General features: G+C 39.8%; 1 protein-coding gene across 1 annotated transcript in view; it reads right to left on the bottom strand.

The window, feature by feature from the left end:
- CWH43 (cell wall biogenesis 43 C-terminal homolog) overlaps window positions 1–18341 on the bottom strand; it is an 89703-nt gene that overhangs the window by 38779 nt on the left and 32583 nt on the right. Inside the window, exons 10-11 of the mRNA XM_005554882.4 lie at window positions 9716–9821; window positions 7540–7675 (exon numbers count right to left, since the gene is read on the bottom strand). Of these exons, the coding sequence (XP_005554939.3) occupies window positions 7540–7675; window positions 9716–9821 (242 nt within the window). The remainder of the gene's footprint in view (window positions 1–7539; window positions 7676–9715; window positions 9822–18341) is intronic.

Here is an 18341-nt window from a genome sequence, read left to right as displayed (position 1 = left end):
GGCATCGCCTCACCTGGGAAGCACAAGGGGGAAGGGAATCCCTTTTCCTAGCCAGGGGAACTGAGACACACAACATCTGGAAAATCGGGTAACTCCCACCCCAATACTGCGCTTTAAGCAAACAGGCACACCAGGAGATTATATCCCACACCTGGCCGGGAGGGTCCCATGCCCACGGAGCCTCCCTCATTGCTAGCACAGCAGTCTGCGATCTAACGGCAAGGCAGCATGAGGCTGGGGGAGGGGCGCCCGCCATTGCTGAGGCTTAAGTAGGTAAACAAAGCTGCTGGGAAACTCGAACTGGGTGGAGCTCACAGCAGCTCAAGGGAACCTGCCTGTCTCTGTAGACTCCACCTCTGGGGACAGGGCACAGCTAAACAACAACAAACGTAGCCGAAACCTCTGCAGAGGCAAACGACTCTGTCTGACAGCTTTGAAGAGAGCAGTGGATCTTCCAACACGGAGATTGAGATCTGAGAAGGGACAGACTGCCTGCTCAAGTGGGTCCCTGACCCCTGAGTAGCCTAACAGGGAGACATCCCCCACCAGGGGCAGTCTGACACCCCACACCTCACAGGGTGGAGTACACCCCTGAGAGGAAGCTTCCAAAGCAAGAATCAGACACGTATACTCGCTGTTCAGCAATATTCTATCTTCTGCAGCCTGTGCTGCTGATACCCAGGCAAACAGGGTCTGGAGTGGACCTCAAGCAATCTCCAACAGACCTACAGCTGAGGGTTCTGACTGTTAGAAGGAAAACTATCAAACAGGAAGGACACCTACACCAAACCCCATCAGTACGTCACCATCATCAAAGACCAGAGGCAGATTAAACCACAAAGATGGGGAAAAAGCAGGGCAGAAAAGCTGGAAATTCAAAAAATAAGAGCGCATCTCCCCCGGCAAAAGAGTGCAGCTCATCGCCAGCAATGGATCAAAGCTGGACAGAGAATGACTTTGACGAGATGAGAGAAGAAGTCTTCAGTCCATCAAACTTCTCAGAGCTAAAGGAGGAATTACGTACCCAGCGCAAAGAAACTAAAAATCTTGAAAAAAAAGTGGAAGAATTGATAGCTAGCGTAATTAATGCAGAGAAGGTCATAAACGAAATGAAAGAGATGAAAACCATGACACGAGAAATATGTGACAAATGCACAAGCTTCAGTAACCGACTCGATCAACTGGAAGAAAGAGTGTCAGCGATTGAGGATCAAATGAATGAAATGAAGCGAGAAGAGAAACCAAAAGAAAAAAGAAGAAAAAGAAATGAACAAGGCCTGCAAGAAGTATGGGATTATGTAAAAAGACCAAATCTACATCTGATTGGGGTGCCTGAAAGTGACGGGGAAAATGGAACCAAGTTGGAAAACACTCTTCAGGATATCATCCAGGAGAACTTCCCCAACCTAGTAGGGCAGGCCAACATTCAAATCCAGGAAATACAGAGAACGCCACAAAGATATTCCTTGAGAAGAGCAACTCCAAGACACATAATTGCCAGATTCACCAAAGTTGAAATGAAGGAAAAAATCTTAAGGGCAGCCAGAGAGAAAGGTCGGGTTACACACAAAGGGAAGCTCATCAGACTAACAGCAGATCTCTCGGCAGAAACTCTACAAGCCAGAAGAGAATGGGGGCCAATATTCAACATTCTTAAAAAAAAGAATTTTAAAACCAGAATTTCATATCCAGCCAAACTAAGTTTCATAAGTGAAGGAGAAATAAAATCCTTTACAGATAAGGAAATGCTTAGAGATTTTGTCACCACCAGGCCTGCCTTACAAGAGGCCCTGAAGGAAGCACTAAACATGGAAAGGAACAACTGGTACCAGCCATTGCAAAAACATGCCAAAATGTAAAGACCATCGAGGCTAGGAAGAAACTGCATCAACTAACAAGCAAAATAACCAGTTATCATAATGGCAGCATCAAGTTCACACATAACAATATTAACCTTAAATGTAAATGGACTAAATGCTCCAATTAAAAGACACAGACTGGCAAACTGCATAAAGACTCAAGACCCATCAGTCTGCTGTATTCAGAAGACACATCTCACATGCAGAGACATACATAGGCTCAAAATAAAGGGATGGAGGAAGATCTACCAAGCAAATGGAGAACAAAAAAAAGCAGGGGTTGCAATACTAGTCTCTGATAAAAAAGACTTTAAACCATCAAAGATCAAAAGAGACAAAGAAGGCCATTACATAATGGTAAAGGGATCAATTCAACAGGAAGAGCTAACTATCCTAAATATATACGCACCCAATACAGGAGCACCCAGATTCATAAAGCAAGTCCTTAGAGACTTACAAAGAGACTTAGACTCCCATACAATAATAATGGGAGACTTCAACACTCCACTGTCAACATTAGACAGATCAACGAGACAGAAAGTTAACAAGGATATCCAGGAATTGAACTCATCTCTGCAGCAAGCAGACCTAATAGACATCTATAGAACTCTCCACCCCAAATCAACAGAATATACATTCTTCTAAGCACCACATCGCACTTATTCCAAAATTGACCACATAATTGGAAGTAAAGCACTCCTCAGCAAATGTACAAGAACAGAAATTATAACAAACTGTCTCTCAGACCATAGTGCAATCAAACTAGAACTCAGGAGTAAGAAACTCAATCAAAACCACTCAACTACATGGAAACTGAACAACCTGCTCCTGAATGACTACTGGGTACATAACGAAATGAAGGCAGAAATAAAGATGTTCTTTGAAACCAATGAGAACAAAGATACAACATACCAGAATCTCTGGGACACATTTAAAGCAGTGTGTAGAGGGAAATTTATAGCACTAAATGCCCACAAGAGAAAGCAGGAAAGATCTAAAATTGACACTCTAACATCACAATTAAAAGAATTAGAGAAGCAAGAGCAAACACATTCGAAAGCTAGCAGAAGGCAAGAAATAACTAAGATCAGAGAAAAACTGAAGGAGATAGAGACACAAAAAACCCTCCAAAAAATCAATGAATCCAGGAGTTGGTTTTTTGAAAAAATCAACAAAATTGACAGACCGCTAGCAAGACTAATAAAGAAGAAAAGAGAGAAGAATCAAATAGACGCAGTAAAAAATGATAAAGGGGATATCACCACCGACCCCACAGAAATACAAACTACCATCAGAGAATACTATAAACACCTCTATGCAAATAAACTAGAAAATCTAGAAGAAATGGATAATTTCCTGGACACTTGCACTCTTCCAAGACTAAACCAGGAAGAAGTTGAATCCCTGAATAGACCAATAGCAGGCTCTGAAATTGAGGCAATAATTAACAGCCTACCAACAAAAAAAAATCCAGGACCAGATGGATTCACAGCTGAATTCTACCAGAGTTACAAGGAGGAGCTGGTACCATTCCTTCTGAAACTATTCCAATCAATAGAAAAAGAGGGAATCCTCCCTAACTCATTTTATGAGGCCAACATCATCCTGATACCAAAGCCTGGCAGAGACACAACAAAAAAAGAGAATTTTAGACCAATATCGCTGATGAACATCGATGCAAAAATCCTCAATAAAATACTGGCAAACCGGTTTCAGCAGCACATCAAAAAGCTTATCCACCATGATCAAGTGGGCTTCATCCCTGGGATGCAAGGCTGGTTCAACATTCGCAAATCAATAAACATAATTCAGCATATAAACAGAACCAAAGACAAGAACCACATGATTATCTCAATAGATGCAGAAAAGGCTTTTGACAAAATTCAACAGCCCTTCATGCTAAAAACGCTCAATAAATTCGGTATTGATGGAACGTACCTCCAAATAATAAGAGCTATTTATGACAAACCCACAGCCAATATCATACTGAGTGGGCAAAAACTGGAAAAATTCCCTTTGAAAACTGGCACAAGACAGGGATGCCCTCTCTCACCACTCCTATTCAACATAGTGTTGGAAGTTCTGGCTAGGGCAATCAGGCAAGAGAAAGAAATCAAGGGTATTGAGTTTGGAAAAGAAGAAGTCAAATTATCCCTCTTTGCAGATGACATGATTGTATATTTAGAAAACCCCATTGTCTCAGCCCAAAATCTCCTTAAGCTGATAAGCAACTTCAGCAAAGTCTCAGGATACAAAATTAATGTGCAAAATTAACAAGCATTCTTATACACCAGTAACAGACAAACAGAGAGCGAAATCATGAATGAACTTCCATTCACAATTGCTTCAAAGAGAATAAAATACCTAGGAATCCAACTTACAAGGGATGTAAAGGACCTCTTCAAGGAGAACTACAAACCACTGCTCAGTGAAATCAAAGAGGACACAAACAAATGGAAGAACATACCATGCTCATGGATAGGAAGAATCAATATCGTGAAAATGGCCATACTGCCCAAGGTTATTTATAGATTCAATGCCATCCCCATCAAGCTACCAATGAGTTTCTTCACAGAATTGGAAAACACTGCTTTAAAGTTCATATGGAACCAAAAAAGAGCCCGCATCTCCAAGACAATCCTAAGTCAAAAGAACAAAGCTGGAGGCATCACGCTACCTGACTTCAAACTATACTACAAGGCTACAGTAACCAAAACAGCATGGTACTGGTACCAAAACAGAGATATAGACCAATGGAACAGAACCGAGTCCTCAGAAATAATACCACACATCTATAGCCATCTGATCTTTGACAAACCTGAGAGAAACAAGAAATAGGGAAAGGATTCCCTATTTAATAAATGGTGCTGGGAAAATAAGTAGAAAGCTGAAACTGGATCCTTTCCTTACTCCTCATATGAAAATTAATTCAAGATAGATTAGAGACTTAAATGTTAGACCTAATACCATAAAAACCCTAGAAGAAAACCTAGGTAGTACCATTCAGGACATAGGCATGGGCAAAGACTTCATGTCTAAAACACCAAAGGCAATGGCAGCAAAAGCCAAAATTGACAAATGGGATCTAATTAAACTAAAGAGCTTCTGCACAGCAAAAGAAACTACCATCAGAGTGAACAGGCAACCTACAGAATGGGAGAAAATTTTTGCAATCTACTCATCTGACAAAGGGCTAATATCCAGAACCTACAAAGAACTCAAACAAATTTACAAGAAAAAAACAAACAACCCCATCAAAAAGTGGGCAAAGGATATGAACAGACATTTCTCAAAAGAAGACATTCACACAGCCAACAGACACATGAAAAAATGCTCATCATCACTGGCCATCAGAGAAATGCAAATCAAAACCACAATGAGATACCATCTCACACCAGTTAGAATGGCGATCATTAAAAAGTCAGGAAACAACAGGTGCTGGAGAGGATGTGGAGAAATAGGAACACTTTTACACTGTTGGTGGGATTGTAAACTAGTTCAACCATTATGGAAAACAGTATGGCGATTCCTCAAGGATCTAGAACTAGATGTACCATATGACCCAGCCATCCCATTACTGGGTATATACCCAAAGGATTATAAATCATGCTGCCATAAAGACACATGCACACAGATGTTTATTGCGGCACTATTCACAATAGCAAAGACTTGGAATCAACCCAAATGTCCATCAGTGACAGACTGGATTAAGAAAATGTGGCACATATACACCATGGAATACTATGCAGCCATCAAAAAGATGAGTTTGTGTCCTTTGTAGGGACATGGATGCAGCTGGAAATCATCATTCTCAGCAAACTATCGCAGGAACAGAAAACCAAACACCGCATGTTCTCACTCATAGGTGGGAACTGAACAATGAGATCACTTGGACTCGGGAAGGGGAACATCACTCACCGGGGCCTATCATGGGGAGGTGGGAGGGGGTAGGGATTGCATTGGGAGTTATACCTGATGTAAATGACGAGTTGATGGGTGCTGACGAGTTGATGGGTGCAGCACACCAACATGGCACAAATATACATATGTAACAAACCTGCACGTTATGCACATGTACCCTAGAACTTAAAGTATAATAATAATAATAAATAAATAAATAAATAAATAAATAAGTAAAAAAAAAAAAAAAAAAAAAGGAGGGATGTGTCCCACTGCACACATCCCACCAAGGGACATTCAAAGCAATGTGGCAGAGACTTATATGGCAGTCCACTTGTCAGATCCTTTCATCTGCTAGTTAGCATGTCTCACTGTGTCACTAAGGAAACACCATCAACTCTGTTTTAATAAGAGCTATGGACACACGAAAAGGGCAGCATTAACAATACACAAAACCCATTGTACTTGCAGTTACTCTGCCAACATATTTGCGTAAACAATCATAATATTAATCAACACATATGGGAAGGTACAGTCTTGCCAACTAGGACATGGAGTAACAATTTACAAAATTAGAAATGAAAAACTGTCCTATAGGCATATGAAAAGGCATTCCACCTCACTCTAAGCCACAGAGCTCAGTCCTTAGTAGGCTTCTCTTCTCTAACTAGATGCATTCTCTGTCACCTTCATGGAGTCTCTGAGACAGGTCTGTCTCTGTACGATGATAGCTGAAAGTACATCTCCAGCCTGGCCTGTCCTTCTCAGCCCTCCAGGCCATAACCAACTGCCTACTGGGCATGACTTGACTGTCTTGGGGTATCTCACACTTAACACAAACCTACAACTTTCTTGATGGTTCCCATTCCATTAAAGGGCATCATCTCTTAGCGGGTACTCAGGTCAAAAACCTAGACATCGCCCTTGATTCTTCCTTCTCCTCCACTGACATCTAAACTGTTGTAAGTTCTGTTGGCTCTATTCTAAAATAGTTCCTGAGTTTGTCCTCTTGTCACCATCTCCGCTGTTCCCATTGTCATCTCTCATCTGTGCTATTCCACCTATCATTTCTGCCTCCTGGCTCCCACTCTTGTCCCTGAGAATCTGTTCTTCCAGATCACTATCTGTTTAAAATCCTCCAGTGGCTTCCAATCACAACTGGATAAAATGGAGCCCTCTTATGATCGGGTACCCATCCTTGACTTCCTTTCTTACCAGTTGCACTTTGGCCCCCCATGCTCCAGGCACACCAAGATGGATCCTGCCTCAGTCTTCACCCAGACTGTTCCCTCAGCTCTTCCCAAGGCTGATCCTGGCTCCTGCTCACAATGACATCTTCGCAGAGACCTTCCTGATCACCCTGCCTATAGTAGCATCCCCACGGCCAATGCCCACCCAGTTATTCTCCCTCAGTGGTTTCTTTTCTACACAGCACTTATTATGATTGTGAAGTACCTTATTTATCTTTTGTGTGTACATGTTGATTTTCTGTCTTACACCGGAAAGTAAGCTCCATGAGGACAGCATCCAGGCCAGACATGCTTGGTGCTGTGACCTCAGCTCCTAGATTTATAATGGTGAAGAACTGGAAATATCCAGTCATAGAAAAACCATTTGAAAAATTACAGAATGTGCATATCTCCAGCACCTCCTCAACCCACAAGAAGCATCACTGGGGCATATTCACCAAAGGTATGAAAATATCAACTTGCCACTCCAAGTCTATGCAGCCTAGCCTTTCAGGACTATCTTCAGGATTAATTCTCAAGTGTATACTCACCCCCAAGTGTGATACCTTGTGCTTGGACCAAAGTCTGTATAGAAACCCAACTTCTCCCCTAGCCACATGGTTAAGTCATTGTTCCCCATATAGGGCTTAGAAGCATCACTCTCCAAAATTGTTATGAAATCTGCACCTGTTCAGGGAAAAAAAAAAAAAGTAGCATACAGTGATGAATCACAGCAAGGCAAAAAACAATGAGCAACATTTTATTCTTGACCCTTAACCTTTTTTTCTTTACTGATAACCCAAAAACAAAGTAATTTTTAATAAGTCACTGGAAGGAAGTGGCTCAAATCTGAGCTCTAAAGGAATTTTTCCATGTTTAGAATGCAATTAAAACGTGAAACACCTCCAGGAACTACCGAGAAGGATAAAAATTTTCAAATGTGCTCAACATCATTCCTAAAATTTCAAATAATCTTAACGCATTTCTCAAATATCCAATTTATGTTCAGAAACAAGAGAACGGTGCACCATAGCATTTTATTCCAGGACAGATAGCTCCATGGTACTGACCCAGAACTAAGTTGATTGGCGTTTCTAGATCTTGGCCAGGAGTGCCTTGGAAGCCTGCAATCAGACTAAAAAAGGGCTAAGGGGCAAAGAAATGTCTCAGTGGTATTATATACATATAGATACTAAGACATTTCTCAGGAGGTATGCTTATCATTAAGAATAACCAGAACAGGTTATTCCTTTACTTATCCTGCTCCATACACCCGTAGCTGGTCTAAGAACCAAAAACACTCTCACATTTCAAAGATGCTTCACACAAAAATGAGCACCCTGGAGCATTGAAAAAATCAAATTGACCCTAGGCCTGTTGGAAGCAATTGTGGGCATTTTTCATAAGGTGGAATGAGAGACTGAGAAAAGAAATAAGACACAGAGACAAAGTATAGAGAAAGAATACTGATCCCAGGGGACCAGTGCTCAGCATATGGAGGACCTGCACAGGCCCCAGTCACTGAGTTCCCTGAGTATTTATTGATTACTATTTTCACTATCTCAGCAAGGGGAATGCGGCAGGAGAACAGGATGATAGTGGGGAGAAGGTCAGCAGGAAAACATGTGAGCAAAGGAATCTGTGTTACAAATAAGTTCAAGGGGAGGTACTGTGCCCGGATGTGTATGTAGGCCAAATTTATGCTTCTCTCCACCCAAACATCTCAGTGTAGCAAAGAGTAACAGAGCAGCATTGCTGCCAGCATATCTCACCTCCAGCCACAGGGCAGTTTTCTCCTATCTCAGAATAGAACGAATGTATGATCGGGTTTTACACCGAGACATTCTGTTCCCGGGGACATGCAGGAGATGGAGGCCTTCCTCTTATCTCAACTACAAGAGGCCTTCCTCTTTTACTAATCCTCCTCAGCATTGACCTTTTATGGGTGTTGGGCTGGGGGACAGGCAAGTCTTTCCCTTCCCATGAGGCCATATCTCAGGCTGTCTCAGTGGGAGGAAACCTTGGACAATACCCAGGCTTTCTTGGGCAGAGGCCCCTGTGACTTTCCAGAGTGCATTGTGCCCCTGGCTAATCGAGAATGGAGAATGGCGATGACTTTTACCAAGCACACTGCCTGTAAACATATTGTTAACAAGGCATATCCTGCACAGCCCTAGATCCCTTAAATCTTGATTCCATACATCACATGTTTCTGCGAGCACAGGGTTGGGGCTAAAGTTACAGATTAACAGCATCTCAAGGCAAAATAATTTTCTTAGTATAAATCAAAATGGAATTTCTTATGTCTTCCTTTTCTACATAGACACAGTAACAGTCTGATCTCTCTTTCTTTTCCCTGCAACCCATTCTGCCTTTTGATCCAACAGTTTTCTGGTCCCCAGCAGTGGGTCCCTAGGTGACAGGAGCTACTAGCAGGGGCATCCCTAAGAACAACCCAACACGAATCCCCTGCAGATACTCAGTATGAGGAATTGCTCAGAATCACCTGAATTAATTGCTCTCAAACAAAGACAGATGTGGTTACAGAAGCTCAGTCCCCCGGCAGCTGCCTGCCAAAGTAGAGCATTTTTGAGGTGAGTTTATGACCATCTGCTGGTCATAAATTTAATTTAATACCTGTGTTAAGTTATGGCTTATGACCCTGCTGAAAATAAAAGTAACAATAATAGTTTCTCAAAACCTGGAACTAATTCCAGAAAGACTTACCTGTTTCATTGAGAAGGTGAGCTGATCTTTCTAGACTAGACCACCCTTCATTGTCATATCCAAACCTGAAAGGCCAGATAGCAGCAGAGACCTCTTTGGCTGGTGCCTGAGGAATTGTTTTAATGATAATTTAGGACAACTGTGAACAATGGCAGTTTCAGTGACCCACTTTTCTCCACTTCTCTCTACCAAAATTCTTATTTCAGCAAAGGAATTTCCTTAGACATTTTCCCACATTTAATCCATGAAAAGAAGGAGATATTTGCCATACAGCATTCTCAAATTAGTCTTCTGTAAATTTCTAGCTTAAGCTTGGAAGTTAGGAGGGATGTTGGAAAAGTGAGTATTTGTAATAAGCACTGCTTATAGTAATAAAAAGTTAGAAAGAGCCTGGCTGTCCATAAGCAGGAAAATGAATAAACAAATGGTGCTACATATGTGGAATGGAACACTACACAACCCTAATAAGTGAATTAGGGCTACATAGGTCCACAAGGAGGAATCTCAGAAAGATTACTTTAAATTAAAAAAAAAAAAAAAAGTACGTTGCAAAATACATACATTAGATGTCATTTAGAAAAAAAGCAGTATTGTCTAGGGATCTGTCATATATGGTAACAATAGAAAGGAACGCATGAAAGTGCTAAAAAAAAATCACAATACTCAGGATAGTGTTTACTCTTGCATGGGAAATGAATCACACAGAGGGATACAGAGGGGCCTTCAACATATTGAAGAAGTGGTCAGCTTATTCTAACCTAGTTATGAATGATGTTACACCCCTGCTGTACTGGAAAGCTCAAGGTCCAGGAGCACAGCCCCTTTTATGAGGTCCTCAGGTCATGTGTAAGCCAGAGAATGCACTGCCCAACCCTAAGTATCCATCTCAAATGATTACCTACTAAGGTAGTAGGGGACTCGGGGAGGGAGGTGGCAATGGCTAATGGGTCAAAAAAAATCAAAAGAATAAGACCTACTATTTGATAGAACAATAAGGTGACTATAGTCAATGATAATTTAATTGTATATTTTAAAATAAAGAATGTAACTGAATTGTTTGTAACCCAAAGGACAAATGCTTAAGGGAATGGATATCCCATTCTCCACAATGTGCTTATTTTACAATGCATGCCTTTATCAAAACATCCCATGTACCCTAAAAATGTACACTCCTACTATGCAATGACAAAAAAAATTAAATAATTTTTAGAATGGTAAAAACAGAAAAAAAATCAAATTAATACCTAGTAAAGAAAGCAGAACCATCAATAGAGATTTCAAGAGGCATATTATATTTATCATGCTATCCTTTTTCTTGCAACTATTCATCTGTAATTAATTCTAGATATCATCACTCCAAAACATGTTATTCCTTTATTCTTCCCAGGAAATGCCACTCCCTTCATCCAGCTGCTCAAACCAAAAACATAGAAGTCTCCTTGATTCCTTCCTTCTCCTTACCCAACATCTACCCTCTCTGCCAATCCTATCAATTCTACTTTCAAAATATGTTCTAAGTCTATCCACTTATCTCCAACTTTATTTCCATTACACCAGCAAAGATCACCATCATCTCTCTACTAGACAGCTGAAGAAGCCTCAGAACTTATCTCCTTGCATCCATTCTTATCTCCCTATAATCCATTTTTCAAAGAGCATCCAAATTGACATATATCATTTTTCTTCACTCTCCTGCTTGAGACACTACCGTGGCTTCCATCGCAAGTAAAATAAAATCACCATGAGAATGTAAATTAGTACAATCACAATGGAAAACAGTTTAGAGATTCCTTAAAGAACTAAAAGGAGAACTACCATTTGATCCAGCAATCCCACTACTGGGGATCTACCCAAAAGGAAAGAAGTCATTATGTTAAAGACTTGGACACACATGTTTACAGTAGCACAATTCACAATTGCAAAGATATGGAACCAACTTAAGCACCCATCGACCAATGACTGGATAAAGAAAATGTAATATATATATATATACACACACACACACACACATATACATACGTATACACACACACACACACACCATGGAATACTACTCAGCCGTGAAAAGGAACAAAATAATATCTTTTGCAGCAACTTGGATGGGGCTGAATGCCGTTATTCTGAGTGAGGTAACTCGGGAATTAAAAACCAAATATTGTATGTTCTTACCTATAAGTGGGAACTAAGTCATGAGGATGCAAAGGCATGACTTATACAATGAACTTGGGGGACTTGGAGGGATGGGTTGGACGGGGTAAGGGATAAAAGACTACATCTTGGGGATGGCAGGAAAATGGCAAATCGGAGGCAAAACTAACTTGCAGCTCCCACTTCAACAGAGAGAGCAGTGCATGGAGACCCACATCATGAACTTCTGCTCCAAGAATTACCACAGGAACATGCCAGGAAAGCCAAGGGAATCCACAGACCCTTTGAAGGAAGTGGATTGCTGCTGCAGGGTCCATGGGACAGCCAAGGAACAATCAGTCGGCTTGCTTTCTCAGCTGGGAGGCTTTTAGCCTGGGGCAAGTTCCTAGCCCTGCTCACCAGCTGCCTGGACATAAACTCAGTGCTGTTGTGGGGGCACGGTTAGAGTGAGACCAGCCTTTTGCGCTATGGATTGCATGGGAGCTGGGTGAGGCCTGTGGCTGCCAGCTTTTCCCCACTTTCCTGGCAACCTATGTGACACAGCAGAGGCAGCAATGATTCCCCTGGAAATATAACTCCATTGGCCTAGTATCCACACACCCATCTCCCACAGCAGCTACAGCCAGCCCGGCCCAACAAGAGTCTGAGCTCAGAGGCACCTAACCCTGTCCCCACCTGATGGTCTTTCTCTACTGGCCCTTGTAGCTGAAGAAAAAGGACATACTTTTGTAGGAGTTCCATGGCCCCACCCACCACCTGATCCTGCCTATATACTACCACAGCTGATGTGCTCTTGAAAGTGCCACCCCCTGGCTGGAGGCCAGCTAACACAAAACTAGCACACATAACAAAAATACAATCAAGGACCCTCACAGAGTATGCTTCACTCCCCTGCTACCTCCACTGGAACAAGTGCTGGTATCCATTACCAAGAGATCTGAAGACAGATCACATCACAGGACTCTTCGCAGATACTCCCAAGTACCAGCCCAGAACCCAGTAGCTCTGCTGGGTAGCTAGATCCAGAAGAGAAATAATCACTACAGTTCAGCTCTCAGAAAGCCCCATCCCTGGGGGAAAGGGAAGAGCACCACATCAAGGGAGCACCCTGTGGGACAAAAGAATCTGAACAGCAGCCTTGAGTCCCAGATCTTCCCTCTGACATAGTCTACACAAATGAGAAGGAATCAGAAAGACAATTCTATTAACATGGCAAAACAAGGTTCTTTAACAGCCCCAAAAGATCACACTAGCTCACCAGCAATGGATCCAAACCAAGATGAAATCACTGAATTGCCAGAAAAAGAATTCAGACAGTTGACTCTTAAGCCAATCAAGGAGGCACCAGAAAAAGGTAAAGTCCAACTTAAAGAAATTAAAAAAAAAAAAATGATGCAAGACATGAATGGAAAAATTTCTGGTGAAATAGGTAGGATAAATAAAAAACAATCACAACTTCTGGAAATGAAGGACACGCTTAGAGAAGTGTAAAATGCAGTGGAAAATCTCACCGATAGAATTGAACAAATAGAAGAAAGAACTTCTTGAATAGAAGTTCAATAGACTTGAACAAATAGAAGAATAGAACAAAGGTTGAAGACAAGGCTTTCAAGTTAACCCAATCTGACAAAGACAAAGGAAAAACAATTTAAAAAATAAACAAAGCCTCCAAGAAGTTTTGGATTATGTTAAATGAACAAACCTATGAATAATTAGTGTTCCCAAGGAAGAAGATAAATCTAAAAGTTTGGAAACATATTTGAGGGAATAATTGAGGAGAACTTCCCTAGCCTTGCTGGAGATCTAGACATCCAAATACAAGAAGCTCAAAAAACACTTGGGAAATATGTTGCAAAAAGATCACCACCTAGGCACATAGTCATCAGGTTATCTGAAGTCAAGACAAAGAAAAGAATCTTAAAAGGTATGAGGCAAAAACATCAGGTAACCTATAAAGGAAAACCGATCAGATTAACAGCAGATTTCTCAGCAAAAAACCTACAAGGTAGAATAGATTAGGGTCCTATCTTTAGCCCCCTTAAACCAAAAAATTATCAGCCAAGAATTTTGTACCCAGCAAGACTAAGTTTTCATAAATGAAGGAAAGATACAGTCTTTTACAGCGAAACAAATGCTAAGAGAATTTGCCACTACCAAGCCAGCACTACAAGAACTGCTAAAAGGAGCTCTAAATCTTGAAACAAATCTTTGAAATACACCAAAACAGAATCTCCAGAAAGCATAAATCTCAAGAACCTAATAAACAACAACACAATGAAAGAAAACCCAAGGTATTCAGGCAACAAACAGCACAATGAATAGAATAGTACCTCATGTCTCAATACTAACATTAAATGTAAATGCCCTAAATGGTCCATTTACAAGACTTAGAATGGCAGAATGGGTAAGAATTTACCAGCCAAGTACCTGCTGTCTTCAAAAGACTCACCTGACACCTAAGGACTCACATAAACTTAAGGTAAAGGGGTGGAAAAGATATTCCATGCAAATGGACACCAAAAGTGAGCAGGAGTTGCTATTTTTATATCAGACAAAACAAACTTTAAAACAACAGCAGTTAAAAAAGACAAAGAAGGACATTATATAATGATAAAAGGACTAGTCCAACAGGAAAATATCATAACCCTAAATATATATGCACCTAACACTGGCATTCCCCAATTTATAAAACAATTACTACTAGACCTAAGAAATGAGATAGCAACACAATAACAGTGGGGACTTCAGTACTGCACTGACAGCACTAGAGAGGTCATCAAGAGAGAAAGTCAACAAATAAACACTTAAACAATACCCTGGAACAAATGGACTTAACAGATATTTACAGAACATTCTACCCAACAACTGCAGAATACACATTCTATTCATCAGCACATGGAACATTCTCCAAGATAGACCATATGATAGGCCACAAAACAATTTTCAACAAATTTAAGAAAATGAAATTATAGCAAGTACTCTCTCTCAGACCACAATGGAATAAAATTAGAAATCAGCCAGACACAGTGGCTCATGCCTGTAATCCCAGCACTTTTAGAGGGTGAGGCAGGTGGATCACCTGAGGTCGGGAGTTCAAGACCAGCCTGACCAACATGGGGCAAAACCCTGTCTCTACTAAAAATACAAAATTTAACTGGATGTGGTGGTGCATGCCTGTAATCCCAGGTACTTGGGAGGGTGAGACAGGAGGATCAATTGAATCTGGGACACAGAGGTTGCAGTGAACTGAGATTGTGCCATTGCACTCCAGCCTGGGTGACAAGAGCAAAACTCCATCTCAAAAAATAAAAAATAAAAATTGGAAATCAACTTCAAAAGGAACCTTCGAAACCATGCAAATATATAGAAATTAAATAACCTGCTCTTGAATGATCATTGTGTCCACAATTAAATCAAGATGGAAATTTAAAAAATTCTTTGAACTGAATGATAATAGTGAAACAACCTATCAAAACCTCTGCGATACAGCAAAGGCAGTACTAAGAAAGTTCATAGCCTTAAATGCCTATATCAAAAAGTTTGAAACAGCACAAATAAAGAACCTAAGATCACACCTCAAGGAACTAGAGAAAAAAGAACAAACCAAACCCAAGCCCAGCAGAAGAAAAGAAATAACAAAAATCAGAGCCGAATTAAATGAGATTGAAAAAACAAACGAACAAAAATACAAAAGATAAATGAAACAAAAAGCTGACTATTTGAAAAGATAAATAAAATTGATAGACTATTAGTGAGATAACCCAAGTAAAGAATAAGTTCAATTAGAAATAAAACAGAAGATACTACAACAAATACCACAGAAATACAAAAGATCATTCAATGCTAGCATGAACATGTCTACGTACATAAACTAGAAAATCTAGAGGAGATGGATAAATTTCTGGAAATACACAACCCTCCTAGATTAAACCAGGAAGAAATAGAAACTCTGAACAGACCAATGAAAAGTAGCAAGATTGAAATGGCAATTTAAAAGTTGCTAACAAAAAAAAAGTCCAGGACCAGACAGATTCACAGCCGAATTCCATCAGACATTCAAAGAAGAATTGGTACCAATCCTGCTGACACTATTCAAAAAGATAGAGAAAGAGGGGATCCTTTCTAAATCATTCTATGAAGCCAGTATCACTCTAATACCAAAACTAGCAAAGGAGATAACAAAAAAAGAAAACTACAGCCCAATATATCTGATGAATATAGTTGCAAAAATCCTCAACAAAATAGTAGCAAACTGAATCCACCAGAATATCAAAAAGATAATCCACCATGATCAAGTGGGTTTCATATCAGGGATGCAGGGATGGTTTAACATCTGTAAGTCAATAAATGTGATACACCACATAAACGGAATTTAAAACAAAAATCACATGATCATCTCAATAGACACAGAAAAAGCAGTTGACAAAATCCAGCGTCCCTTTATGATTAAAACCCTCAGCAAAATCGGCATAGAAAGGTCACACCTTAAAGTAATAAAAGCCATTTATTACAAACCCATAGCCAACATTATACCGAATAGGGAAAAGTTGAAAGCATTCCCCTGTGACCTGGAACAAGACAAGGATGTCCACTTTCACTACTTCTATTCAACATAGTACTGAAAGTTCTAGCCAGCACAATCAAGAAGAGAAGGAAATAAAGGGTATCAAATTGATAAAAAGGAAGTCAAACTGTCATTGTTTGTGGATGACATAATGGTATATCTGGAAAACCCCAAAGACTCCACCAAAAAGCTCCTAGAACTGGTAAATGAATTCAGCAAAGTTTCAAGATACAAAATTAGTGTACACAAATTAGTAGCCCTTCTATACACCAACAGTGGCCAAAGTGATAATCAAATCAAGAATCCAACCCCTTTCACAATAGCTGAAAAAATAAATAAAATAAAATGTTTAGGAATATACTTAACCAAGGATGTGAAAGACCTCTACAAGGAAAATTATGAAACACTCCTGAAAGAAATCATAGATGACACAAACAAATGCGAACACATCCATGCTCATGGATGGGTAGAATCAATATTGTGAAAATAACCATACTGCCAAAAGCAATCTATAAATTCAATGCAATTCTCATTAAAATACCACCATCATTCTTCACAGAACTGGAAAAAAAACTAAAATTCATATGGAACCAAAAAAGAGTCTGCATAGCCAAAGCAAGACTAAGTAAAAATAATAAATTAGAGGCCTTACATTACCCAACTTCAAAATATACTATAAGGCCCTAGTCACCAAAACAGCATGGCACTGGTATAAAAACAGGCATATAGACCAATGGAACAGAATAGAGAACCCAGAAATAAAGCCAAATGATTACAGTCCACTGATCTTCAACAAAGCAAACAAAAACATGAAGTGGAAAAGGACATTCTATTCAACAAATGGTACTAGGATAACTGGCAAGCCACAGGTAGAAGAATAAAACTGGATCCCCATCTCTCACTTTTTAGAAAAATCAACTCAAGATGGATCAAAGACTTAGATCTAACACCTGAAACCATAAAAATTCTAGAATACAACATTGGAAAAGCTCTTTTAAAATTGGCTTAGGCAGAGACTTCATGACCAAGAACCCAAAAACAAATGCAACAAAAACAAAGATAAACAGATGGAGCTTAATTAAACTAAAAAACTTCTGCACAGCAAAAGAAATAATTGGCAGACTAAACAGACAACTCACAAGATAGGGGGAAATCTTTGCTATCTATACATCTGAAAAAGGACTAATACCCGGAATCTACAAGGAACTCAAACAAATCAGCAAGAAAAAAAAATCCCATCAAAAAGTGGGCTAAGGACATGAAAAGACAATTCTCAAAAGAAGATATACAAATGGCCAAAAAACATATGGAAAAATGCTCAACATCACTAATGTTCAAGGGAAATGCAAATCAAAACCACAATGTGATACCACCTTACTCCTGCAAGAATGGCCATAATCAAAAAATCAAAAACTAATAAATGTTGACATGGATGTAGTGAAAAAGGAACACTTTTACACTGTTTGTGGGAAGGTAAACTTGTACAACCACTATGGAAAATAGTGTGGAGATTCCTTAAAGAACTAAAAATAGATCTACAATTTGATCCAGCAATCACACTCCTGGGTATCTACCCAGAGGAAAAGAAGTCATTATATGAAAAAGATACTTGCATATACATGTTTACAGCAGCACACTTTGAAATTGCAAAAATATAGAACCAGCCCAAATGCCCATCAATCAACAAGTGGATAAAGAAAATATGATTAGATAGATAGATAGATAGATAGATAGATAGATAGATAGATAGATAGATAATGTGTGTGTGCATGTGTGTGTGTGTGTGTGTGTGTGTAATGGAATACTATTCAGGCATAAAAATGAATAAAATAATGGCATTTGCAACAACCTGGATGGAATTGGAGACCATTATTCTAAGTGAAGTGTCTCAGGAATGGAAAACCAAACATTATA

Source organism: Macaca fascicularis, chromosome 5 (assembly GCF_037993035.2).
Source record: "Macaca fascicularis isolate 582-1 chromosome 5, T2T-MFA8v1.1".
In the NCBI taxonomy this organism is placed as follows: domain Eukaryota; kingdom Metazoa; phylum Chordata; class Mammalia; order Primates; family Cercopithecidae; genus Macaca; species Macaca fascicularis.
Note: the sequence above shows the minus strand (reverse complement) of the source record. Positions and strands in the feature narration are given on the sequence as shown.